This window comes from Bombina bombina, chromosome 5, assembly GCF_027579735.1.
Source record: "Bombina bombina isolate aBomBom1 chromosome 5, aBomBom1.pri, whole genome shotgun sequence".
NCBI lineage: Eukaryota > Metazoa > Chordata > Amphibia > Anura > Bombinatoridae > Bombina > Bombina bombina.
The window spans coordinates 588,504,867-588,531,879 of record NC_069503.1 but is presented as its reverse complement, the minus strand read 5'-3'; the positions used below and the strand labels follow the sequence as shown (position 1 = coordinate 588,531,879).

General features: G+C 37.0%; 1 protein-coding gene across 1 annotated transcript in view; it reads left to right on the top strand.

Moving 5' to 3' along the window:
- VOPP1 (VOPP1 WW domain binding protein) overlaps positions 1-27,013 on the top strand; it is a 306,972-nt gene that overhangs the window by 233,228 nt on the left and 46,731 nt on the right. The window contains exon 3 of the mRNA XM_053714550.1: positions 15,397-15,474. Coding sequence (XP_053570525.1) covers positions 15,397-15,474 — 78 coding nt within the window. The remainder of the gene's footprint in view (positions 1-15,396; positions 15,475-27,013) is intronic.

Below are 27,013 nucleotides of genomic sequence, written 5' to 3'. Positions count from 1 at the left end.
ATTTTTTAAGGAAAGTGAACACCGGTCACTATTTTTGTATATCTATATTGTGTATAGATTAAAATCCTTGGCTGTAAAAGCGCTCCTACCTAACTTTCTAAAAAAATCATTTGGTACTCTATCTGTGTTGTGAGAACAGAATTACAAGTTAGAGCTATAAGGATTGATAGTCCAGCACTAATATCTACTCCATTTTGTATTTTTAGTTTCTAGTATGTCTGCTGGTCTGCTGCACTAGAGTACAATTCACTGCTTATGGCTGCCATTCTTTTTTTGTTGTTGTTGTTTGTTGTTTTACTAAAATGGCTGAAAAAATTACCTCATTTAATAAGAAACAGGTACTAAGTTAGAATCTTATTATCTAGAGAAATCATCTAAAAGAATTACTACACAGATAAAATTATGCTGAACCCTTTTTTTAAAAAAAAACCTCTAAATTATACCACACATATCCATAACATATTTCAGTGAATAATTAGTAAACACAACCTAGATTCAGAAGGAAAAGAGATACGATTGGTTACAAAGTCATAGTCATTAAGAAAATTAAGAAGCGTCATTAAACTTGGAGAGCCTAGCCAAATGAGTCATCCAGCCTTATCCGCGGTATCATGCTCTAATAAAAACTGGCAGCGCCGTAACTCTGAAACAAATACAAATTAAGCCTTAAATTTAATTTTGTGACTTGCCTCTAGTGGAAATGGATACACTCAAACTAAATTAAACAGAATTGCAGTAAAAAAAATAAACGTCTCTTTAAAAAATTGAGTATGGAGTTAAAAAATTTTTTTACTGGAGTGTCTATATAATTGGACATAATAATCCAATTCTATAATAAAATATATCAACTAAACATAGGAATCTAACTTAAATGTAAATGAGTTTAGTACATATTTAATAATATATGTGTGTGCCTCTTGAGTCGATCACAGGTGAAAGTAGCACGATTATAATTTTCCACTAAAAATGACCAAGCTGGTAGAGGGTAATTGAAAATGGTTTAAGGGTAGCACTTACCTCTTGATACAATTTTCATTTAGTTGTAAAAACTGAAAATATTTAAAGGTATTTGAACCAGGTGATAAACAGAAGCCAATGTCATTGTACAGCATTGAAAATGTTAACACTTTATGGCTCAAAAACAACACCACTAATGTGTAGGTAGAGCATTCAATTTTAAAGGGACACAAAACCGAATTTTTTTCTTTTATGATTCAGATAGCGCATGCAATATTAGGCAACTTTCTAATTTACTCCTCTTATCAATTTTTGTTCGTTCTCTTGCTATTTTTATTTGAAAAAGCAGGAATGTAAGATTTTTTGGTTCAGCACCTGAGTAGCTCTTGCTGATTGGTGGCTACAGTTATAGAGTATGGGGTATATTTATTATGCTGAGGATGCAGCTGTATTCGCGCAAGCCTTCAGGCTCGCCGGAAACAAAAGTAAAGAAGAGCGGTCGTAAGACCTCTGAGGTTGCGGACAGCAATCATCCCGATCGGATACGATTGGGATGATTGACACCCCCTGCTAGCAGCCGATTGGCCGCGAAAGTGCATGGGGCGGCATTGCACAAGCATTTTACTAGAAATACTTGTGCAATGTTAAATGCTGACAGCATATGCTACAGAGGATCAAGTCCGTCCGACATATGATAAATCTACTCCTATGTGTGAGTGTGTTAGTGTGCCAGAGAGTGTCTGTATGTGTGTGTGTGTGTGTGTGAGAGAGTGTGTGTGTTAGATAGAGAGTGTGTGAATATCTATGTGCGAGTTTGTGTTTATGTGCTATTATACAGTGTGTACTTTGCCAAATTTCTTTTGCTGTGCTGTGCACGGCGCAAGAGTGTTCGGGTTTGGCCTGATCTAAAGGTGGCAACCATATGACACCCATAAAGGTGGAGATCGCTCTTAGTGAATTTAGAATGCTGTGTCACACAATCCTGAATGTCTCTTTTATATCATACAAAATATTTTAGATTTACCCCCCAAAAAGTTGAAAAATACAGTTCCCATTGTCTGGAAAACCATACGCAGTGGCTTGGTTTATGTAATAAAATTGGCATATTTGTTTTAGTATCTTCTAGCAACGTAATTCAGTTTATATCTGTGCCCTTTCTTTTCTTCACTGCTGTTATTCTAAATATAAAAATCAAAACAAAACAAAATTGAGCATGATTTCACAAAGTTAAAAATAACTTGTTTTGGAAATAAGATTTATGTAGCACAGTCGTTCTTTTTTTCTGCAAGCAGCATATTGGTACTCAGGCTTTTGGTGTGTTGTAATCAATTGTTCTTTTATATGAGCAGAAAAGTAATTAAACGTTTTATTACAAACGTTATCAATAACGTTTTTTGCAAGACTGCACTGTAAGAGTATATACTGTCATAGGGTTAATTATCATGCATAAAGCAGGGCTTCTAACGTTTACTGATTTTGGAGGATAGTCCTAATTTCACACCTTATACCCACCCAAAAACCATGGTACGTTTAATTACAGTAGTTACACACCACCTCATTTCTACCACTTAAAGGGGACAATTTATCAAGGAGCGGATGCTGCTTATTCCGCTCAAGCCTTACGGCTCGCCGGAAACAGGATTTAAGAAGCAGTGGTCTTAAGATACGATCGGGATGATTGACACCCCCTGCTAGCAGCCGATTGGACACGAATGTGCAGGGGGCAGCATTGCACCAGAAATGCTTGTGCAATAATAAATGCTGTCAGCGTATGCTGTAGCAAATCATGTCCGCCCCCAAAATTTTATAAATCGGCCCTATAGTATCAGTTGCACCCATGGCCTCTCCCGACTCCTCTCAGGTTACTCAGCCCTGCCCCCGAGCTACTCTGCATGCAGATTTCAAGCCCTGAGTACCAGCCAGCAGATTTTAAAAACAATTTAAATAACGAAGATACAACTGTGAGTTGGCTGCAAAGTTAACAGAGGGACATAGAAGTGAATTTGAAATGCATTAAAGCGCAATACAACTATTGCTTTATAATTATTTTGCAATCAGGTTTAATAATAACGGCTTTGTGTCGTTTTTTTGTCACTGAGCAAACTCCTGAAGGCTGTGTAACCACCACTCAATCATGTTCTGAGTGCTGGGGGTAAAATAAAGATATTGCAAAAATGAATTAGAAATACGGTTCAAAATTACTTTTATACCCATTCAGAAGCCACAAGGATTAATCATAATTTGATGGCTATTTCCTTCCAAAATGCCTTTTTACTTTCCAGCAGTTTTTCAAGTGATCACATTGCAAAATGAATCCGTGCAATAAAAGCTCTCAACCGCAAACAAGTTTTCACTAGAAAAGTTCCTGAAAAGGCCTTATCGTGTGTTAAGAACTTATCAGGATAGAAACTAAGTAGTTACTTGAAACTAACAAATATATAAAAACATTGTGCTAGCAACTTAATCAGAAGATTTTTGACCAATGTGTGCATCCTAGGGTCTTCCAGAGATAGACTTAAATGCATGTCTTCTGAACCACAAACTCCCCAGATATGGGATGAGGTTTAAAGATCCTCAAGCGGAATTGATAGACACACTAGTAGTCCCTTGGTTCTATCAGGTAGTTTAACTTTTTCTACCAATTGTACTTCTGCCGAGGGTAATTGCTTGGATCAAGCAGGAACACATTTCTGTGATATTTATAGCTCCTGCTTGGCCTTGGAGAAAGTATTGTGCAGATCTAGTCCAGATGTCCAGTGTTCCTCCGTGGCATCTTCCTTAATTGCCAAATCTACTTTCTCAAGGTCCGTTCTTTTATCAAAATCTTCAGTATCTAAGTTTGACTGCTTGAGATTGAGCGCTTAGTTCATTCTCAAAGAGGTTTTTCCGATTCTGTAACAGAGCCGTAGATTCAGGCTTTTAAGCCTTTCACTAGGAAATTTTACCACAAGGTATGGACAGTGTATCTAGCTTGGTGTTCAATTTGGGGTTATTAATAGCATTCTGTTAGAATTCGTTTAATCTTACAATTCCTTTAGGATGGCTTAGACAAGGGCTTATCGTCCAGCACTCTAAAAGGTCATATTTCAGCTCTTTTGGTTTATATCATAGGTAGCTTGCTCGTCTTACAGATATTCAGGTGTTCATTCAGGCTTTAGTTAGAATTAGACCTGTTATCAAACCAATTTCTCCTCCATAGAATTTACATAGTACATAGTTAGAATTAGACCTGTTATCAAACCTATTTCTCCTCCATAGAATTTGAATCTTGTTCTCCGAATTTTGCAATATCCGCCCTTTAAACCTATGCATAAATGAGATATTCAGTTGTTATCTTGGAAAGTTATGTTTTTGTTAGCTATTTCCTCAGCTAGGAGAGTATCTGAATTGCCAGCTCTGTCTTCTGATCCACCATATATTTTTTTTCATCAGGCTGTCGTACAAACTGGAATGTATTGGTTTAAAACCAATGCCACTACTCTTATATTATTTGAAGGTGTAATATCTAAATATTAATTCACATATACTTTATTTGCAAATATGCTTATTCATAAGAACTTTGTCTATTTTTTTAACCTAAGATGGTTTCTCAGGGGATTGTGGTGCCTTCCTTATGTCCCAATCCGAAAATCATCAAATGAGAGATTACTGCATAATTTGGATGTGGTTAGGGCACTACTAAGGATTTCCGTCTTATAGCTTCTTTGTCCTTTTTTTCAGGCAAATGTTAGGCTCAAAAGGACACTTCTGTGTCTTTAGCTTCATGGTTAAAAAGTTTGATTACAGGGTTACTTGGAGGTAGGACAATCACCACCTTCACAAATTACAGCTCATTCAACTTGTTCTGTTTCTACATCTTTGTCTTTTCAGAACAAGGCTTCAGTAGAACAAATTTGCAGGTCAGCATCTTGTTCATCCTTTAACAAAATTTTATCAATTTGATGTATTTGCCTTGACAGAGGCAGCTTTTGGAAGGAAGGTCCTTCAGGCTGTGGTTCCTGGTAAATAGGTGTCTGAAGTTCTTTATTTTTTCAACCTATTTTTACAGCTTGGGTATTAGCTCCCAACAGTAAGAAATTGTGGACTCTCGCCACCTTAAAAAAAAACAACATAATTCCTGCTTGATAAATTCCTTTCTTTCTTGGTGCTGAGAGTTCACAAACCTGCACATTTTCCCTAATTTGCGGAAGTTCTGGTTTACACTTCTTTACCCTACTATCCTTCTTACTACTTCCTCCTTTCCTTGGCTATACATAATACTGGGAGGGTAAGGAAAGTAGGAGGGATGCCCAAAGCTCTGGTTTAGGGTGTTTTTGCCTCCTACTGGTGGCCAGATGATGAATTCCCAAAAATAAGTATTCATGGACTCTCACCACCAAGAAAGAAAGGAATTAATCAGGTAAGAATATTTTTTTTTTTAAAGGGACATAAAGTGCAAGAAGAAAATGCTCTAATTCTACTATTGCTCATGTATAACTACACCTATATGAGCTTGTTGGATATCCTTTCTTCTGCCATCCAGTAGAGTCTCAAGTACAAAAAATGTGCCTTCACATACTTACTAATGCCATGCCTGTACTGCCATTTACTTGTTACTTACCTGACATTTATGTATGATAATCATGTATACTAAAACAAGCCTGAATATCTGGTGGGGGAAAAACAAAGAAACTATGTTTAGTTTTCTGTAAGCAACTAATTATATACTAAAAGTAATGGTACTGAATGTTGAGTATCCTAAATGTCACAATTTGAAATGTCACATGTAAAATGTTAAGACATTTAAAATGTTGTAATGAAATACTTGGTATATGAAATGATGTGTTTTAGGTTTAGGTTATGTTAACCCCTTGCTTATAACAAGACTTTAAATGTTTATTTATTACATTTGGGCCTGCAGAATTTAAAATTGATAGTAAATAAAAAATGTACTTCACTCTTGGTATACATATAACCCCCAGTTAAAACTCGGGTGTGACGAACCAAGGTTATCCAACCCTGCACCAGTCACTTATTTGGCACAGAAAGGGTTTTCAGCCCCCTTTTCTGTCACCTATAGCTCAAATGCTGCCACCACTTAAAATGTATTAAAGGGAAAATCTTAAGGAAAACCCCAGACTTTACACATTAACTCTAAAAATACAATTTAGCAGAAAATAACCTAAAATTATACAGTTCTAATATTCCAGTCTCTTTCAGTAAAGTGGTTCAATTATTAGACAAAGGCCAAACTTAATAAAGGAATTATTTATTACGCCAAAAATATTATGCACAATGCATTAATAATAACGCAAACAGTGTTTTAAAATAAAAAGGAGAAAAACAGAATTGAATACTTTACTAGCTTCAAGATCTGCGCCAGGGGAATGGCAAGAAAATGATGGCTCCTTACTTCTGTACAGCAGCTCCCCTTGTAAGAATGACAATCTTATTGTTAACAAATAAGATTCTTAAACCTACTTCTCAGAGATCATGTTGCTTAACCACACCCTCCTGGGCGGGCTAAGAAACCCCACTGTCTTTACAACCTTCAATAGACTAAATTTCTTGCCTGAATTTATACAATCCATTATCATTCCTGCTAGGTAAGAAATTTCTATATTTACATATTTAGAACCTCTTAGTTTTATTGGGAGAACCAGTTTGATATCAAATATGCCATAGGTTGTCATATTTACCTGCCGTTAAGGTTATAACACTTTTAACCCACATATGTACATAATATACCAATGTCCTGTCAGTGACCTGGTCAGTTTTTGTAATGAAGGGCCTGTTTTGCATCATGCATTCTATTGACAGCTTAAGCCATAAACTTTATCCTGTGTATCTCTGTGACTAAGAGCTTCAGTGATTTTATGACTCAATGCATACACACTAACATTTGGTGGCTATTTAGAGGGTTCTGGCACTTCAAAGAAAATACAAACACAATTCTTCTTGAAAACAAATAACTGTTTTGAGTGCAAGCTACACAAAGTTAACTCCTTTGTGACATCGGGTATAAAACCCAGAGAGGTATACAGCTCTGATATCAGTTTAACTCCTTGAGTGTTAACGACGACTCTGAGCCGTCACAAATTGTCTCAGGTGCTAACGACTGCTCAGAGCGGTCACTAGCACTCTCCCACCTTGAGGAAGATCTGGGGGCTCCCACCCACTCCTACCCCGGCGACCTGGCCTGCATAGTGACAGGCATTGCCGGGGCTTCACGTTTCGTGACGTCACGCGCAATGACGTGCTGACGTCACCGTGCAACTTTAGTTAAAAAAATACAATAGACAGTATAGGGAAATGGGGCATGCTGCTTAGAAGCCTGTATCTCAGGCATCCAAGCAACTACAGACCCCCAAGACCCACCGTTGGAGAGGTAATCACCTAACCTTTCCCAACGGTACAAGTCTTGGAGATCTGATTATTTTTTTTCAAAAAGTTAAAGGGCCATAATAACCAAATGTTTAAACACTTGAAAGTGATGCAGCATAGCTGTAAAAAGCTGACTAGAAAATATCACCTGAACATCTCTATGTAAAAAAGAAAGATATTTTACCTCAAAAGTTTCTCAGTAGCCACATCCCATTGTAAAGGACTTCTAAGCAGCATATCAGTTTGTCTGTCCCGGGACAGCCGAAGGGTTGAGCCTCGTGCACTCTCATGTTATTTCCCTATTCAGTGTAAGGAAGTTTACAATGAAATCTCATGAGAGTTAAGTCAAATCTCATGAGATCACAGTAAAAGAGTTCATGACCTCAGCACTGCTTATGCCGATCTGCTGTTCATTTCTTCATTTTTGGGCTGCAGCTGAGTATAACTTTTTACACAGAACTTACTCTGCTGAGCTGAGGCAGTTGTGAGGTAAAATATCTTCCTTTTTTACATAGAGATGCTCAGGTGATATTTTCCTGTCAGCTTTTTACAGTTATACTGCATCAGTTTCAAGTGATTTAGCATATGAGTATTATGTCCCTTTAAAAAAATATATATTTAAAAAAATAAAAAAAAACTCAAATCCAGCTTAGCACCCAGGTGGGAAAGTGCTTAGCACTCAAAGGGTTAAGGAGTGTTAATTATATTTTTTTATTTCATTATTTTACTGCAATCCCACCAGTGATATATAAGGGTTTCAGAAGATACATTTAGTTTGCAGCCTCCTCAAAACTGCCTGGTGCTTAATGAGGCACATGATTATCATTTTACCGAGATCATCTGCATCTTAGGAGGGCATATGACGTATTTAAAAGAGAAACAAACAGTTACCGGTATCGGCGATTGGGTCCTGGTAGTTGATCGTATTTAAAAGAACAGTTTCCACTCTATAAAACAAGGGATTGCTTGTCCTCCTAAACAAGAGATCATACATCATGCATATGTGACATCATTGTGTACATGCACAGTGACATCAACACGATTTGCCAATAAAATTCAACACTGGATGTTCCTCCTTATTCTCTACTTAATGTATAATATATAAATATATATATTTGTTTTTGTTGAGTAACAGGGTAACCTTTGTTTGAGACAAAACAAGCTTAAAAATATATCTTAGCCATGAAAAGTATTTAAACAAAATGCATTTGACTTAGAAAAGAATATTTTTTTAATGGAATTTCAGTAAGGATATGTCAGAAAAATATTCTCTCTCTGAAAATATTTATTGAATTTATATGTATACTAAAAAAAATAATAATAAAAATAAATAAATATTATATATATATATATATATATATATATATATATATATATATATATATATATATATATATATATATATATATATATATATAATGATCTGTACTTAACATGCAAAGCTGCTTTGCACAAACACAATTTAACCAGCTGCCCAGGAATCAAATGTTCTGCATTAATTAATTTAAATGCTCTCTTCTGCGTTGTCCCCTGGAGCGATGTTCTTATCTCAGAGTCACAAAGCTGAAATTGGTTATATGGAACAATTTGTTTATGATGTCTGGGAAATATAAGCCTTTCCAATAAATAAGACAGAAATAAAATGTCTTCTTTAAGATGATTTATACTTGACTTTTTTAAACAAATATTGGTGGATTGTATTCCAAAGTAAATAAACATTTGCCTTTGGTTGCTGATTTTTCTTGAACTTGAACTGTCTACTCATAATCAAGAGTGTGCTCAGTAAATCAATACCTCCCAACATTTGTGGCTGTGTAGCAGGGACTCAGGAGGTTGAGGCAGTCACAGTTTTGTGGGTGGAGCTGTGTTGGGAGGGTTGGGAACATGGGGGGTTAGTGGGTGGGACTGTGGGTGTGTCTGGGCAGTTTGTGGGTGTGTCTGGGCAGTTTGTGGGTGTGTCTGCATGATCCATAGTTGTGGCTAAGGGAAATTCTACAGATAGGGGCATATGACTGTCTAAGAGGGACAGCCGGATAGAGATCAGAAGCTGGGACAGTCCCTCTTAAATAGGGGAGGTCTGGTAAATTACAAAATGTTGTGCTTATTGTTGTAACAAGAACATATACTGTCATTTTATAATTGACACTATAGGGCCAATTTATTAAAGTGCAAGCGGACATGATATGATGTAAAGTATCATGCCCGCCGCACAACGATAAATGCCGGGCAGCATTGTGAACTGCTTGTGCAATGCTGCCCCCTGCAGATTTAATCGTATGCCGCTGCTTCATAACTGCTGTTTCTGGCGAGCCTGAAAAAAACAGGGGCATCAAGCTCCATTCAGAGCTTGATAATTTGGCCCCAAAATGTTAACATTAAAATGTTACTGATACATTAAAAATATGGTCCATTTTTCTTATATTCAAAGATATATTTAAGCTTAGGCCTAAAAGGGGCAGTAAAGTAACAGAATTTTAAACAACTTTCTATTTTACTTCTATTATTTAATTTGCTTCCTTCTCTTGTTATCCTTTGCTGAAAGGTTTATCTAGGTAAGCTCAGGAGCAGCAAAGAACCTACCTTCTAGCTGCTGATTGGTGGCTGCTTATATATATCGATTGTCATTGGCTCACCCTTGTGTTCAGTTTGAAACCAGTAGTGCATTGCTGCTCCTTTAACAAATGATACCAAGAGAATGAAGCAAATCTGGTAATAGAAGTAAACTGGAAAGTAAGTTGTTTAAAATTGTTTGCTCTATCTAAATCATGAACTATTTTTTGGGGGTTTCATGTCCCTTGAAACCAAAATGTTGTGATTCAGACAGAACATGCAATTTTAAACAACAATATACTTCAATTATCAAATTTTCTTAATTATTTTGGTATCTTTTGTGAAGAAGCAGCAATGCAATACTGGGAGCTAGTTACATATCGGGAGAGCCAATGAGAAGAGACATATGTGTGCAGTTACCAATCAGCAGCTAGCTCCCAGTAGTGCATTGCTGCTTATTGACTAAGGATACCAAGAGAATGAAGCAAATCAGATAATAGTTCTATCAAAACCCTGAAAATTTTATTTTGACTTTATTGTCCCTTTAAAGAGATATGAAACTCAAATTTGAATCTAATTTATTTTGTTCTCTTGGCAGAAAAGGATACCTAGGTAGGCACAAGAACTGATAATTGGTGGCTGCATATAAATGCCTTATGTTATTGGCACACCTAATGCATTCAGCTTACTCCCAGAAGTGCATTGCTGCCTCTACAACAAAGAATACTAAGAGAATGATGCAAACTAGATAATCGAAGTAAATTGGAATGTTGTTTAAAATTGGATGATCTATCTGAATCACAAAATACATTTTTGAGTTTCATATCCCTTTAAGTTACTACTTGTAATTTGCTACATTATAATTGTACTTTCTAACCTTAGCACTGCATGGCTATATGCATATATACAAGACATACAAAAGTCTTTAAAGGGGCATATTTATTAGTCATGTATATAAAAATCATCAGTTAAATGTTTTAAAATATTTGTTGTTTGAAGGATAAGTAAAGGCTATTTATATTTAGTGTGAAATTAACAGAAAGTGTATGTTTGCATACCACTGGTTCCCTGATACTGTAATGTTCATTGACTGACAGGAACAATCACACAAATTGGGATAGCATGTTATATATTAAAGGGATATGATATTTAAATGTTGAAGCTCTGAAAGAAAAACAAGCCCTGATATTGTTATAAGCTTAAAGGGACATAATACTCATATGCAAAAATCACTTGAAAGTGTTGCAGCATAGCTGTAAAAAACTGACTGGAAAATATCACCTGAACATTTCTATGTAAAAAAGGAAGATATTTTCATTGGTAGCCACATCCCATTGTAAAGGGACTTTAAGCAGCCAATTAGGATGCCAGTCCCAGGATTTGCAAGGGAGCGTGCATCTGTCATGTTATTTCCCTCCTTAAATTAAGGAAGATTACCATGAAATCGCATAAGATTTCAGTGAAATCCCATGAGATCAAAGCAAAGTGTGACATCAGCACTAGTGAAGCCGATTGGCTGTTTGGTTTTTCAAAATGTAGCTCACAGTAGCTGAAGAATAACTGTTCAAAGAGCTCTTACCATTGTGAGCTGAAGAAATATTGATGTATTATTATTCTTATTATACTTTATTTATGAAGCGCCAACATATTCCACAGCGCTGTCCATGGGTATAATTCATTTAAATAAAACGATGATATAAAACTTGTAAGAGACAAGACAAAATTTGACAAACACATACAGGAGGGAGGGCCCTATTCCCATGATAACTTGCAATCTAGAAGAGTAGGAGGTTGAGAAACAGGAGGTGAGGAATGCAAGAGTGATAACATGAAAAATGCAAATATTTCAAAATGCAAATTTTTTCGCAACGGAATATGTTCTATCTATTTATAAATAAATATTTCTCTATATATGTGATGAATTTTGGACAGATATATCTATTTCTTGTGACATGTATATGAATATATATGTCTAGATATCTCAAGATCTATATGTGAATATCTCTTTGAAAATCCCTCAGAGATATTGTTTAATGTGCATAAGATTGTATTGCAAAATCTGTTCCTTATCTCCCTATTTAAACATATATTCTATACATATAAATCCATGTTTATTTATGTATGCGTATGTATGTCAATGTAAAATCCCTGCATAGGCTTTTTTTTCCTAACACCCGAGGTCTCCTATCTTTTAGCCCTTATAATTTTTGTGTGCTATATTTTTTAAAATATTTTTTATTAGACGGTGTTAATATGAGTGTAAGTGTACTTTGTAATGTATTTTTGAAGTTTTTCCTGTAACTTTTATGTTACACAAAACTGTTAACTACAGCTCTTCGAGCACCAAAATAATTGTTGCGTAAAAGGCAAATGTGCCCGCGCAATCGCGATTTTTCAAGACTTGTAATACCTGCACAATGGAAATTGATTGCGAAAAGATGTGTATGAGGTTAAAAATTGGGTATGGTTTCTTAGCCACTGAATTCTAGCTGCTAGCCACTTGTTAGGAATGCCAACTTTTTGGGAAGAAAATAGCTAACCATGGTAATTAGTATAAGTAATAATTATGCCTCATAGCTCAGAAACTAAAGCTGTTAGGACTGTTAAGCCATAATCATTTATTCTAAATTACATTCCCACACACGTAGAAGAAGTTTCATCTGACTTATGGTTAGGGTAATTGTAATAAGGATACTGCCTCAACCCCAAGTTGTTAATGATGAAGAGGGTGCCTGCCACAAGTTTACATTTATGGCTGGTGATGGCAGTTTCAGAATTCTCAACCATCCCACTTTAGCTGGATTGTCACACTTTGGGAACGATGCCTGCTATTGATCCTGCAGGTTCCCCAGGATCTTATAAAAGTGAAGTCCCAGTTTGCCAATGTCTGTCTAACCATGGCCTCAGTCTGACCACTCTTACTCATAGCTCCTTCCAGCTCCACGTGGCTTAACAAGGTTTTTGGTTTAACCACATTGTCCTTTTCACAAAGCCCAGAGTCCTCCTGAGAGTTCCCCCTTCTGATATGGATCCTTGTGACCCCCACACTGCTGCAGGAAAGTAGACTGCAGTATCCTTTCCCTTTTGCCAGCTCATGCTTGAACACTATACGTAGCTCAGAACATGTTTATACTCCTGAGCCTACTTCAGTATGGCCTCTTGGAACGGGCCAAGTTTCAGCCAAGTAAAATTATTTATTAAATAATTAAATTGGTAATGTTTACCAATGAAATGTAAAAAAATTATAATTAATGTTTAATTTTGACTCCCATGTCCTATTAATTAGAACTTAAAGGGACACTGAACCAAAAAAATTTCTTTTGTAATTCAGAAAGAGCATGCAATTTTAAGCAACTTTCTAATTTACTCCTATTATCAATTTTTCTTCGTTCTCTTGGTATCATTATTTGAAAAAAAAAGGCATCGTTTTTTTGTGTGGTTTCAGTACTCTGGAGAGCACTTTTTTTATTGGTGGATGAATTTATCCAACAATCAGCAAGGACAACCCAGGTTGGTCACCAAAAATGGGCCGGCATCTAAACTTAGATTCTTGAATTTCAAATAAAGATACCAAGAGAATGAATAAAATTTGGTAATAGGAGTAAAATAGAAAGTTGCTTAAAATTTCATGCTCAATCTGAATCACGAAAGAAAATTTTTGGGTACAGTGTCCCTTTAAAACAAAGATTTTGTAAACACTGCATTTAGTCTGATCAGTGAGCTGGGTGAAGAATTTGTGTTCTATTTAAATGTGTTTATTTGATTACCAATAAAAAAAAAAGAAAATCACGATTTGACACCATGGTGTGAAACTTCTTCATTCTTTCACATATAACATTGAGAACTCAGCACATTTTTATTGATATGGAAAGACACTATTTTTATTTTTATCCTAAATGAGTTAAAACAGCCAAAGCAAGTCAAACTAACAAATATACTATAGTTTATTCTAATTGTTGCTCAGATTCTGGGGAAAAATAGTTAAAGGGACAGTCAACACCAGAATTGTTGTTGTTTAAAAAGAAAGATAATCCCTTTATTACCCATTCCCCACTTTTGCATAACCAACACAGTTATATAAATATATGTTTTACCTCTGTAATTACCTTGTATCTATGCCTCTGCAAACTGCCCCCTTATTTCATTTCTTTTGACAGACTTGCATTTTAGCCACTCAGTGCTCCCTCCTGGGTCACTTCACGTGCATGAGCTCAATGTTATCTATATGAAACACATGAACTAATACCCTCTAGTGGTCAAAATGCATTCAGGTCTAAGAAATTAGCATATGAACCTCCTAGGTTTAGCTTTCAACTAAGAATACCAAGAGAACAAAGCAAACTTGGTGATAAAAGTAAATTGGGAAGTTGTTTAAAATTGCATGCCCTATTTAAATCATGAAAGTTTTTTTTGGACTTGACTGTCCCTTTAATTATAAATGGTGACATATATGGTATGTAATATATTTGTTCCATATGAAGAATAAATAAAGTACCATTTTAGTTACAATGTATGAGATATTTATTCTGTAATGTGGTATTTGTTTTATTGCCTCCACCACATGTATTCTGGGTGTCAGTTGCCCTCTTCTGTCAGGCAACAAATGACTGCCTCACTATGGCAAGTGACCAGCAGCAGTGGCTAATATTCTAGAACAGCTGTCCAACCATATTATAGGAAAGATTTGTCTTTTTGCACATGAAGACTCCTCTTTCAAATGAAGGATATCATGGTCTTCTACATGCCACATAATTTGTGCAAAATGGTGATAAGTTTCATTATAATATATATATTTATATATACAATGGGCCTCTATATACCGTGTGGTCAATGGAAATAAGTTATGGAACTTTATATTTAGAAACTGTAAATAAATGGTGTGTTTGTACATCTAAATGATATTAGTATGGAACCTTTTTATTTATTTTCCCCTGGAAACAATTCCTGCAGACACTCATGATAACATTTCTTTCTCTCTCTATTTTCTCTTTCTCTCTTTTTTGTCTCACTCTCTTTTTTCTCTCCATTTCTCTCTTGTGTCTCTCTTTTCCTTTTCTCTCATTTCTCTGTTCCCCTCTTTTATTTGTCTTTTTTTTTCCTATGGCCATTTTCCCATTTCGCACTCTCTCTTCTTTCTCATGTATGTCTGTCTCTTTCTTCTTTTTTTTTACACTCGTATTTTCCTTCTCTCTCACTCACTTTCTCTCTATTTAAGTTCCCTCTCTCTCTTTTCCCCTCTCTCTTTTCCTCCCTCCTTTTCCCCTCATTATCATTACTCTCTCTCTCTTCTCTGTCTATCTCTCTGTCTTTCTTTCACTCTACTCTGTTTTTGACATAGCTGTACACCTAATATTTGTCTACAGAGAAATGTTATTGTATTTATTGCATAATAAATGCCTCAAAAGTAAGAACATATATTAGCAAAAAATGTAATCCATGAATTAATCATGCATTATGGAAAGGTATGTCTAATAACATTTTTTTGTGGATGAGTTGACTTTATAGCTTCCTTCTTTTCATTTATAGATGCCATGCATATGAAGACTGCTGTGGTTCCAGGTGTTGTATACGGGCACTCTCTATTCAGAGGCTATGGTACTTCTGGTAAGTTTCTTTGCATACCATCAATATCTAATATACAGTTATAGTGTGTGTGTGTTTATTCACTATTCTCCTCTTCCTCAGACAAAAGTTCAAACAAACAAATGTGGTATTTTAAGAGCAAACCCCACCCATATGGAAAAACCCACCTTAGGAGTTGTCTAGGCGACTAATGTGGCGTATGTGAAATTTACAATACATTCATAATATATAACCACCATCATGACCCATATATCTGCTAACATCATCATACTAAACTATATAGAAATTAAGACTGATAAATCCAAATCAATATTTCTAAAACACAGGAAAATGAAGTACATATATACATTCCATATTTCACATGGTTAAATATAAACATCCAACAATCTATAGGGGATGTAGTTGAGCCCAGACATAAACACACAATTAAACAAAGCCAAGGGTAACCGCTATTCTGTCTCATCATAAATTATACCTTTATCACAAAAGTTTCTAAATACCCAATCCACATTGCCTATTGTCCAATCAGAAGAACAAACGTTGCCGTGACGTAATCAACAGTGGGTTTGCCAGTGTGCGTCTTGATATACTCTTTCCCCTGATACAAAGCAACCAGAAAACATTTGATAGTCAACAGCCACCTCTACCAAACCAACGCACCAAACATCACACTAAAATGTGTTGGCACCCAAGCACCAATAATTTCAGTGGGTGGGGTTAGAAAATTACTTGTATCTTTAGTTACCCTGATTAAGAGACCAACCATACTCATAGTGAGAGGGAAAAGGGGGCATAGAAAACTACCCACTTCTATTATCCTACACATAATTCTATAAATAATTCTAGGGGACTGACATTAACAACAATGTTATATAAATTGTCAAACAAATGTTAATAATTACCAAAGCATAATTATCAAAAACCTAATAATATACCATGTCTTGTGATATCCTGCATAAAAATGCTAGGGGATATGAGTGGGAGGTACCATGCTTGTGGGGGTATATAACGTTATGCTTATCTCACAGATAGGTCTTACATATAGTGGGCTGCTGATATTGAACTTTCCACTATGTATACTGATACAATGCATTTGTATGTATCTCATTTCATCCACTTTTTATAGTGTTTTTCATGTGGATCCCGGATTATTCTGGTAACTAGCTTTAGTTAACTCTTGGTAGTTCCTTAGTCTTTGTATACAGTTTTAAAGGTACACTGAACCCAATTTTTTTCTTTCATGATTCAGATAGAACATGCAAATTTAAAGGGACAGTCTAGGCCAAAATAAACTTTCATGATTCAGATAGAGCATATAATTTTAAACAATTTTCCAATTTACTTTTATCACCAATTTTGCTTTGTTCTCTTGGTATTCTTAGTTGAAAGCTTAACCTAGGAGATTCATATGCTAATTTCTTAGACCTTGAAGCCCACCTCTTTCAGATTGAATTTTAACAGTTTTTCACCACTAGAGGGTGTTAGTTCACGTATTTCATATAGATAACACTGTGCTCCTGCACGAGAAGTTATCTGGGAGCAGGCACTGATTGGCTAGACTGCAAGTCTGTCAAAAGAACTGAAAAAAGGGGCAGTTTGCAGAGACTTAGATACAAGATAATCACAGAGGTTAAAAGTATATTATTATAAATGTGTTAGTTATGCAAAACTGGGAAATGGGTAATAAAGGGATTATCTATCTTTTAAAACAATAAAAATTCTGGTGTAGACTGTCCCTTTAAGCAACTTTCTAATTTACTCCTTTTATCAATTTTTCTTCGTTCTCTTGATTTCTTTATTTGAAAAAGAAGGCATCTAAGCTATTTTTTTGGTTCAGGACCATGGAAAGCACTTGTTTATTGGTAGGTGAATTTATCTACCAATCAGCAAGAACAACACAGTGTGTTCATCAAAAATGGGCCGGGATCTAAACTTACATTCTTGCATTTTAAATAAAGATAACAAGAGAATGAAGAAAATTTGATAATAGGAGTAAATTAGAACGTTGCTTAAAATTGCATGCTCTATCTGAATCACAAAAGAAAAAATTTGGGTTCAGTGTCCCTTTAATCAATTTTTATTATATATTGTTATGCTTTAGTTTGTTGCCTTTATTATCAATATTTACACCTTCCGATGCATTAGCATACATATCTCTTTGCCTACAAATCTTTTATAAATTTGCAGTATTGTGAATTGATTTCTACCCCAACTCTGCATACTGTTTATAAACATTGATCCAGCTGGTATATACTGCTGATACGACTTCACGTGGTACGTTTTATTAATATTAGCACTGGTGAATGTACACAGGGTGACGTCAGGAGTATGGGCATACTCAGTTTGATGGGCAGGGCTTTATGGCGGTACACCATGGCATCTCCGGTGTGGCGTACACTAATTGTGTTTTTTGAGTATGTATGGTATATAAGTCAAACTTTTATGTGTATAACTTTTTGCTTAAAGTGCGGCCATTGTTTAATCCATTTGAGGAAGGTGCTAGTTAGGCCCAAAACATTTTGGGTTAAAGTTTTTTTTAAATGGTATCAACAAACGTTACATTTAATATTTATCGAAAATCCAGTGAGTCCACTATCACTTTGCTTTATGTACCATTCTTTTACTTGCACCCTGGCAGCTGCAGCAAGTGCACATCAATATGGACAATAATGATATATACATTTTTAGTTAATTCACAATTCTTTGCACGAATAAGAATTATCAGATTACATACCCAGGTCCACTCTCTCAATATAACCTTGAAACAATGTCCTATGAGATTTTTCATGGTAGATTATAGCTTCACGTTAGTGAATTTATTACATTTCAGAGTTTCATACTTCTCTCATCCATGATATAGCTTTGATAAGAAGATTGACACATTAAATTGAAATGAATTCAGAAGCATAGAAGACATTATTTTGAAAGTTAGTTTGAAACTTTTCTTATTTTTCTGTCCTCTCTTATGAAGATATAGTTGGGTTAACATCTAGTCTGAGCTGACCCATTCTTTGTGAGAGTCTCGTGGATGATGATTTGAACATGTAAACAGGCTTCACTTTATTCTAAAAACTCTGTTCTTTCTGTTACCATTCTTTTTAAACTATTGAGCTTTAGTGGTTTGCATGTTTAAAGGGACATTAAACACTAAATAAATGCTAGATAGAATGATGCATTCAAATGAAAGATGAGTCCATGACTAACATGTAGATGCATTTTTTAAAGTTTCATTAGTTGTTTAAATATTGACAAAATAAGTGTAAAGTTTTAGTGTCTATAAAACAATGAGAGCTGCCATGTTGTAACTTAGGTTACCTTCTCTGCTGTGGCCAATTAGGGACAGCTATAAATAGGTCACTAGAGTGTGCAGCCAATGGTTGTGCTGGATTTAACAGTGTTCTACACTTCCATTTCTAACAGGAACTGAATAGCTCACAATTTCAGAATGGAATTACTGGAAAAGGGGACAAAATAAATAATGAAAGTATATTGCAAGTTTTTTGTTTTAAATTTTTTTATTGAGGTAATATATAAGTCAGTACAAGATAAAAATTTACATAGGCCCTCAACCCGTAAGGGCCATTAACAGGGATATGCAGTACTATACATAAACCACAAATTATCTCCATATTATAAAGCATTAAAAAAAAAAAAAAAACGTACATTTCAAAGTCAAAGAAAATGCTGGCATTAAAATTCTGCCTATGTGGTTATTAAAGCCTAAGAAAGTGACCTCAAATTTTCTAAATTAACATATAGGGCTACTGTAAAGCCCTTGGGTCTATATTCATCCATATGTATGTAAATTGTCAAGCATAGAACCTATAGGGCCATAATTGTAGCCCGTATACAAAGCACACTCCTCAAACTAAAGAGACCTCACTCAGAACTCTAGCCGCTTAGAAACTGTATAATAAAAGAGTAAAAGAGTAAGACTAACAATATATAATATATAGATAGGAGTATTACTAGCTGCTATATTATGATAGCCATTTGTTAAATGGCAGGGTAAGTCGAGGGAATCTGCGTTCCTGAGTTTAGTTACTAAACAAATACTGGGGGTAGACCCCCAGGGGGGGAATCCGGGCCAACCAGCAATTAGTTCAAGACTATTTAAATAGGGCTGTGAAGAAAGAAAATGTACAACTAACCTAATTAACTGAACTGATGGGTGTTCAGGCATAAACAATTAAGGGCTATATACACATACAGTAAGCTTCAAGAAATTTGTACTTAAATACATCTCAAAGAAAGCATCACATTTTTATATAGTATGTTGAAATATAAACATTCTAAAGTTAACTTTAACTTCAATAAGCACAAGGGTTAAGATATGCCGCCCGGCCGTAGACAGCACACCAGCCCCCATGTCAGGCAATGCTATAGTATATGAAGAGGATTGGCCATTGCACAAAATGTGGAAGTCTAGCAGTACCAAATTATACTTAATTAAAAAACTTATTGTTACAATATAGGTACACAGTAGATGCATTATTACCATAGTGCCAATAATCTGGGCTTACTGAAAGATGTAGGAGGATATTCACTTAATTATAATAAGGATCCTGCCTGTTACTGTTAAATATGAACATTCTCTTTTTTTTTTTTTTTTTTTTTTTTTAAATATCACAGTTGTATACAGGTAGACAACAAGTTTAAGATATTTAAAGTAAATTATGAGCCCTTACAGCTGAACTATAGACCTGGCCTAAGTTTGCACATCTAGAACTGAAGTCAGTATCACATATAGCCAGTTTTGGCGAAAAACATAAAATTAGAGGAGAAGAACATCATATGTAGTAAATCAATAATACACATAACATATAAGTAGGGGGGAACTGTCTGCAACTAGCAGTGTACCTTACACACTTTTAGCAGTCATTCTAACATGTCTTCCTGCTGGAATAATAAAGTTCACCTGACACAACCCAAAACTAGTGTCCGACAAACTACATTCTGGAGCTCTTTAACCCACTACGGTTCTCCAGAGCCATAGGATGTGGCAAACTCGAATGTTTAAGTACATATATCGGTTAGGCAATGAGCCAATAATAACGGTGTGAGTCTCAGCAGATAAAGAGTCAACTTAGCTAGTATCCTCGCTGGGCTTCAGAAATCAAGTCTACTCCACTTGTTAGGGGCTTAATTTCCACTGCCGTGATGAACTCTAAGTTAACGCTGAAAGGAGTCACAGTCCAGCCAGCTTAAGAAACAGGGGGGTATGTTCATATAGCCAGCAAGAATCCATCCTATGGCAGCTCACACCATAGAGTGCTGCAAGTAATGTTCCCTAAACAAGTAGCCTAGCAAACAGTAAACAAAACAGTAACGTGTAAAAGAATATTACTTTTATCGGGGTTAGTCACAGAGTAGATTGCTGAGTATGTATCTTGAAGACACTGTCGACAGGTTTAGGGTTTATCCCACCCCAACCTTTTGTATAAACCAAATAGCTGTCACCAGAAACTCTCGCTTGAGTGTATCAAATGTCACTGCTCTCACCAGATTGCTGCTATCAGTGTCTAGACTCTGCGACACAAGAAAAGGCTGCCAATCTTTTGCGACCTCATTTTTGTAGATTGTCAAATTTTTATGGGACTGCGATGGGTCTTGTCTAGGTTTACCTCTAACTCTGTCGAGCTCCCCTTCCTCATGTTCAGCCGACCATAAACTGTCCCCTGGGAGTATAGGCTGCACTATACCGGAGGACTCTACTATACACAAGGACCTTGCGATCCTCTGGGCTCACCAGCCGCTGCAAAAGTGGGTCCTTCATAAAGGGTACTCGCCGCCATTTCAGAGTGGTTATGGGAGCCAGTTCTGCTAGTGCGAGTGAGGGCACAACAGATGCTACCTCTTTAGCATCAAGATCAAGATCCATTCTCCCTTTTGACTCGCAGCGAGAGGCAGCCGGTAATATGGGGTTCCGGCATAAGGAAACCAAAATTGCCTCAAGATCGCTTCTGAAATCTTCAAAACAAGTAGATAGCTGTTCCTGGACAGTACGGCCCCACCTCTCTGCTGTAGTCAACGTGTCCGATTCAGCGCCGCTGGTAACCTGGATAATCATGATGTAGGTTGAGCGAGGGCTATTTACCGGGCTCCAGTTTGTGTCATGTGATCCCTGAATTGAGACTCTCCCGCTAGTGGAAATTCTTCGGTTTAGTTTAGGTATTTATCATTTGGTTGGTAATGATGGCTGATCATATCTGTATGTGTGCTTCATTTGCCATGTAGTCAGGCAAGATGGCGCCAGTCAATCCAAGCGACGCATCCACTTCCTTCCACTATTTCACTCTTTAAAGTTGCCCCTGCGTGTTATCAGCTCAATATGCAATAGCAACAAGTCTGAAGTCCCAGGGCTACCTTTTTATTGAATATTTAGGCAAAATCTTGGTCTTGATATAGTTTTTTGGTCAGTTTACACAGAGAGCCAAAGACCAACACGTCTGCTCCTGCTGCTGGCTAGTTCCGCCCCCCGCAAGTTTTGTTTATATATATATATATATATATATATATATATATATATATATATATATATATATATATATATATATATATATATACGATTTATCATTTTATTTTACTATCTCAAAGTGTCCCTTTAAAGGCTAGCATAAAGAAAGTAGGAAAGGACAAGTAAATGTATACTCTTCTATGTTTTATTGGAAATGGAAATAAGTTGATAAAAAAAAGTCAATGTTTATGTAATACTAATACAAAAAAGGCTCATCTTCTATTTAAAAACAGGGTTAAAATAACTGTTATATATGCTACTGCCACAGCGGGTGAAAAAAATATTTGCTCTATCTACCAGGGTAAAAATCACTGCATTTTGTGCACAACTGGCAGTCAAGGCGGTCAAATTACTACTTTGTAATTAGCATACAGTCACTGTTCAGTTGGGAAAATATATATGGCAGGATTTGGGATAGGAGCTACACAAAATATAAAGTGTAAACCAATAGTAATTAACATGACCAACAGGGAAGTTAAATCATTGCGTATAAGCTTAAGAAAACCAGTAAACTCACTGGCCCAGATTCCAAGTAGATCGCTAATGATAGCTCAGTCTGTAACATCAATAACGTGAACAACGCTAAAATTAGCTAGTAAATTGATATTACAAGTCCATGGAAAAACAGATTTACCAGAGAAGGTTTATAGTACCCGACTGTTTTATTGTGCCCTAATATTTTCAATGCATATCGCGACCGCTCTAAATATAGAGCACAAGCCAAAATAGCGCTAGATGAATTAGCACAACCTAATACCTAAAGGAAAGTATTAGGATTAAAATAAACGTTTTCCAAAACACATGTAAAACATATTAAAATAAAGTATTACACTCATATACAGTATAAACATTTTAATAATAAAAATATAAGTATAATATTTAAAAAAATGTTTTAAAAAGGGATATAGTAAATGGCAAGGAGTTTGACTGGGAAGTTCTTAAATGTATGTATGTGTGTGTGTGTATATATATATATATATATATATATATATATATATATATATACATATATATATATATATATATATACATACATACATCTAAATATGTGTATGTGTATTTTTTATTTTTTTTTTATTAAAGAAACACAGGTACAGGCAAGTACATGTACATACGCGTAAGGTAGACAAGATATTACAATCCAAATTCTACGATAAGCTCTTTTTAAAGTTTCATTAGTTTTTTAAATATTGACAAAATAAGTGTAAAGTTTTAGAGGCCTATTTATTAAAGGTCTCTCGGACCTGATCCAACAGTGCGGATCAGGTCCGCCAGACCTCGCTGAATGCGGAGAGCAATACACTCTCCGTATTCAGCATTGCACCAGCAGCTCTTGTGATCTGCTGGTGCAACGCCGCCCCCTGCAGATTCGCGGCCAATTGGCCGCCAGCAGGGGGGTGTCAATCAGCCCAATCATACTTAATCGGGTTGAATTGTGGTGATCTCTGTCCGCCTGCTCAGAGCAGGCGGACAGGGATATGGAGCAGTGGTCTTTAGACCGCTGCTTCATAACTGCTGTTTCTGGCGAGCCGAGCCTGCAGGCTTGCCAGAAACACAGGCCCTCAAGCTCCATTCGGAGCTTGATAAATGGGCCTCTTAGTGTCTATAAAAAAATGAGAGCTGCCATGTTGTAACTTAGGTTACCTTCTCTGCTGTGGCCAATTAGGGACAGCTATAAATAGGTCACTAGAGTGTGCAGCCAATGGTTGTGCTGGATTTAACAGTGTTCTACACTTCCATTTCTAACAGGAACTGAATAGCTCACAATTTCAGAATGGAATTACTGGAAAAGGGGACAAAATAAATAATGAAAGTATATTGCAAGGTTTTTTTTATATATATGATTTATCATTTTATGTTACTATCTCAAAGTGTCCCTTTAAAGGCTAGTATAAAGAAAGTAGGAAAGGATAAGTAAATGTATACTCTTCTATGTTTTATTGGAAATAAGTGGATAAAAAAGTCAATGTTTATGTAATACTAATACAAAAAGGCTCATCTTCTATTTGAAAACAGGGTTAAAATAACTGTTATAGGAGGGGGCGGAGCTTGGCAGCAGCTAAGATGGCTGCATAACTCCACAGCTCCGTCAATCTGCACCACTAAATCTATAAATCCTGCCTGACCGCCGCAATTTTATTTCACTTGAAGCTGATAAGAACCACTCTAAATCATTATGTCACTGCAGAGTTAACCCTCTGCTATCTTTTGATACTGCACGGAGGCAAACAACAGGCTGACCGGTCCTGCATGGCCTTCTCAGACACGCTGTTTCTCTGAAACCCCTTACGCGGTATACCGCTGTTTACATCAGATAAGCCAGACCAGCCGGGTGAGTACTAAGACCTTCCCAAGACCCACTCACAGTAAACAACACTCACGGCTGATGATTGTGACTCGCGGAGGGGGCTAGATCTATTATACGCGCCAGAGCTTTTTATTAGGCGCGCGCCTCAACAGGGGTCCTCAGGGACTGGAAGCGGCCATTACTTACCCAGAACTGTGAGCACTCTGCGGTTACCGCACATAATTCTCCCCTATAGCGATACAACCTCAGCTGGCACTGAGACCGGCATTAGATTCCTCTCCCTGCCGCAACTTGTTTGACTTAGAGCTTTATTCTCTCTTTGACAACGTACCAGGGCGCAGTGTTGAGACTGCTGGTGAGGTTGGTGTCGGCTCCCCTGACACGTTAAGACACAGCACAGAACCCTGTGATTCACATAACATCCTAACACTGCTATTAGGGTTAAATACACATGCCCTCTGTCGCAGCCTCCCGGTAATACTGAGGAACCCTCAATCACATAATAAAGCAACCCTCATAGCAAAGAAGGGAGGAGGAAAAAGTAGAAAATAGATGAATACAGGCTCCTACAATAAAGGAGGGTAAAGGAAAGAAAAAAAGGGAGAGAAAAGAAGCTGTGAGGTGGAGAGAGGTGGGAGAGTTCAGGTGTAAGGGATCACTTTGCAACAACAGGAGAGGAAAGAACTCATCTTTGAAATATAACCTCTGTGGCAATATAAGAAGCTCATCTTCTGGTGAGACTTTCTGGAACAGGGTCACACTTAAAGGGACTGTCACTTGCTCTATTGGTGCAACAGAGGTAGCTCAGAGAGGAGAGGTTTATCATATCGTTATCTACAGAACTGCTGTTCGCCATGAATTCCAAACGTGCAGCAAAACTTAACAAGATATCTAAGTTGTCGGGTCCAAAAGACAACTTGGTAGATAGTTTTTTCTCCCCCTCAGCCTCAAAAACTATGGCGCCTAAAGAAATTGGCGTTTCACCACAGAAAAAGTTGCTCACCCCACAGAAATCAACAAATGACACAGAGGAAAGTACTTCTGTACCCAACACAATTCTATCTACACTGGCGTCTAAACAGGATATCGCAGATATCATTCGTTCTTGCATTCGTGAGGAAATTGCCGAAATAAGGCAAGACCTTCACTCGGTGGGCGGCAGGGTGGAGGCACTAGAAGAATTTACAGACCAACTACAGGTAGAAATTAATGAGACCCAGGATACCACGAACCACCATACAGAGATTATTGCTGACCTTTATGATAAGATCGAAGATCTGGAAAATCGTAGTCGTCGGAAGAATTTAAGGATCCGTGGTGTGCCAGAAGCGGTACTACCTAAAGACTTCCCACTCTATCTCCCCACTCTGTTCGCCCATCTCAGGAATACCTCACCTACCACGGATATACCATTGGTCAGAGCCCACAGGACCCTCCGACCAAAGCCCCCAGATACGGCGCCCCCCAGAGACATCATTATGAAGTTCAGGGAGTTCCGTGAGAAAGAGGAGCTCTTGAACCTCTCCCGAAAAAACCAGCCCATTAAGTTTCGGGGGGGTAGTCCTCCAATTCTACCAAGATCTGTCGCAGAGGACTTTACAGAGGAGAAGGGATTTGTCTTGTTTGACCACTCTCCTTTGTCAGAAGAAGATCCTTTATAGATGGGGATTCCCATTCCACCTCTATGTCCTGCATGGTAACAGGAAATTAATATGCAAAACGCAAGATAACATTAGTAATTTTTGTGCTGCACTGGAAATAGATCCCCCGGCGGGGTTCTCAGCGGAGGACTCTGTGGAACCCCCCAGGAAGAGAAAACCGGCTAGGCCAGAGCAGGAAAACTGGCATCGAGTGCCCTCTAAAGCCAAGAACACTCAGTCAACGGCCATCTCTTTAAACTAAGGTCCTTTGTGGGAGGAATCTCCAACAAGTGGGACTTTTTCCTTATATTCTCTACTAGAGACCCAGAAAGACTGTACTGATTTTTCAAGTTGGATGTGTGGCCGGGTGAAGTGGTAAAGTATGGCCAAGTTTACATATGTTTTGTTTATTGGTTATGTTTGATCTTTTCTCCTCTTGCCCTCGCTTTATATGCAATTTACTGTTTGTTCTTTTATACGCAAAAAGTGATGTGTTACTATATAAAACTTATTGCGCTCTTCCTCTGGCTTCCGGGTGGGGGCCTGCAGTGGTGGACACCCCCCACAACGGAGGTTAGTTGAATCGGCGGCTGGGCAATAGTCAGATCTCAAATTGATATGTTATGAAGTGGTTGCGGATTGATTTCTTTCCCCTCATACAAAGGTTTTTTTGTCACATGATTTCTTCATTGTTAAGATACTTTGTACTCACATGTAATTTATGCTATTTACAAAAACTTATCCTAATGATTTTAATGTTCATGCTGCGCAGCGGAGGCAAGGGTATGCAGGATTGTCTTGTCCTCTTTTTTCAGATTCAGGCTACCGGAAAGTTAGGGGCCGACATATATCTAGATATTTATATACTTTTATCACCAACACCTCCCAATGACCACAAGCAATAACAGAACCATAACACTGCTCAGCCAGAATGCCAGGGGTCTTAACTCAGCACAAAAACGCTCTCTAGCTATCCGAGACCTCCGTAGGAGGGGAGGCGATATAATTTTTTTACAGGAGACTCATTTTTTTAAAGAGAAAAGAACCAGGTTACTTTGGAGGATACTACACACAATGTTTTCATAGCTCTTACGA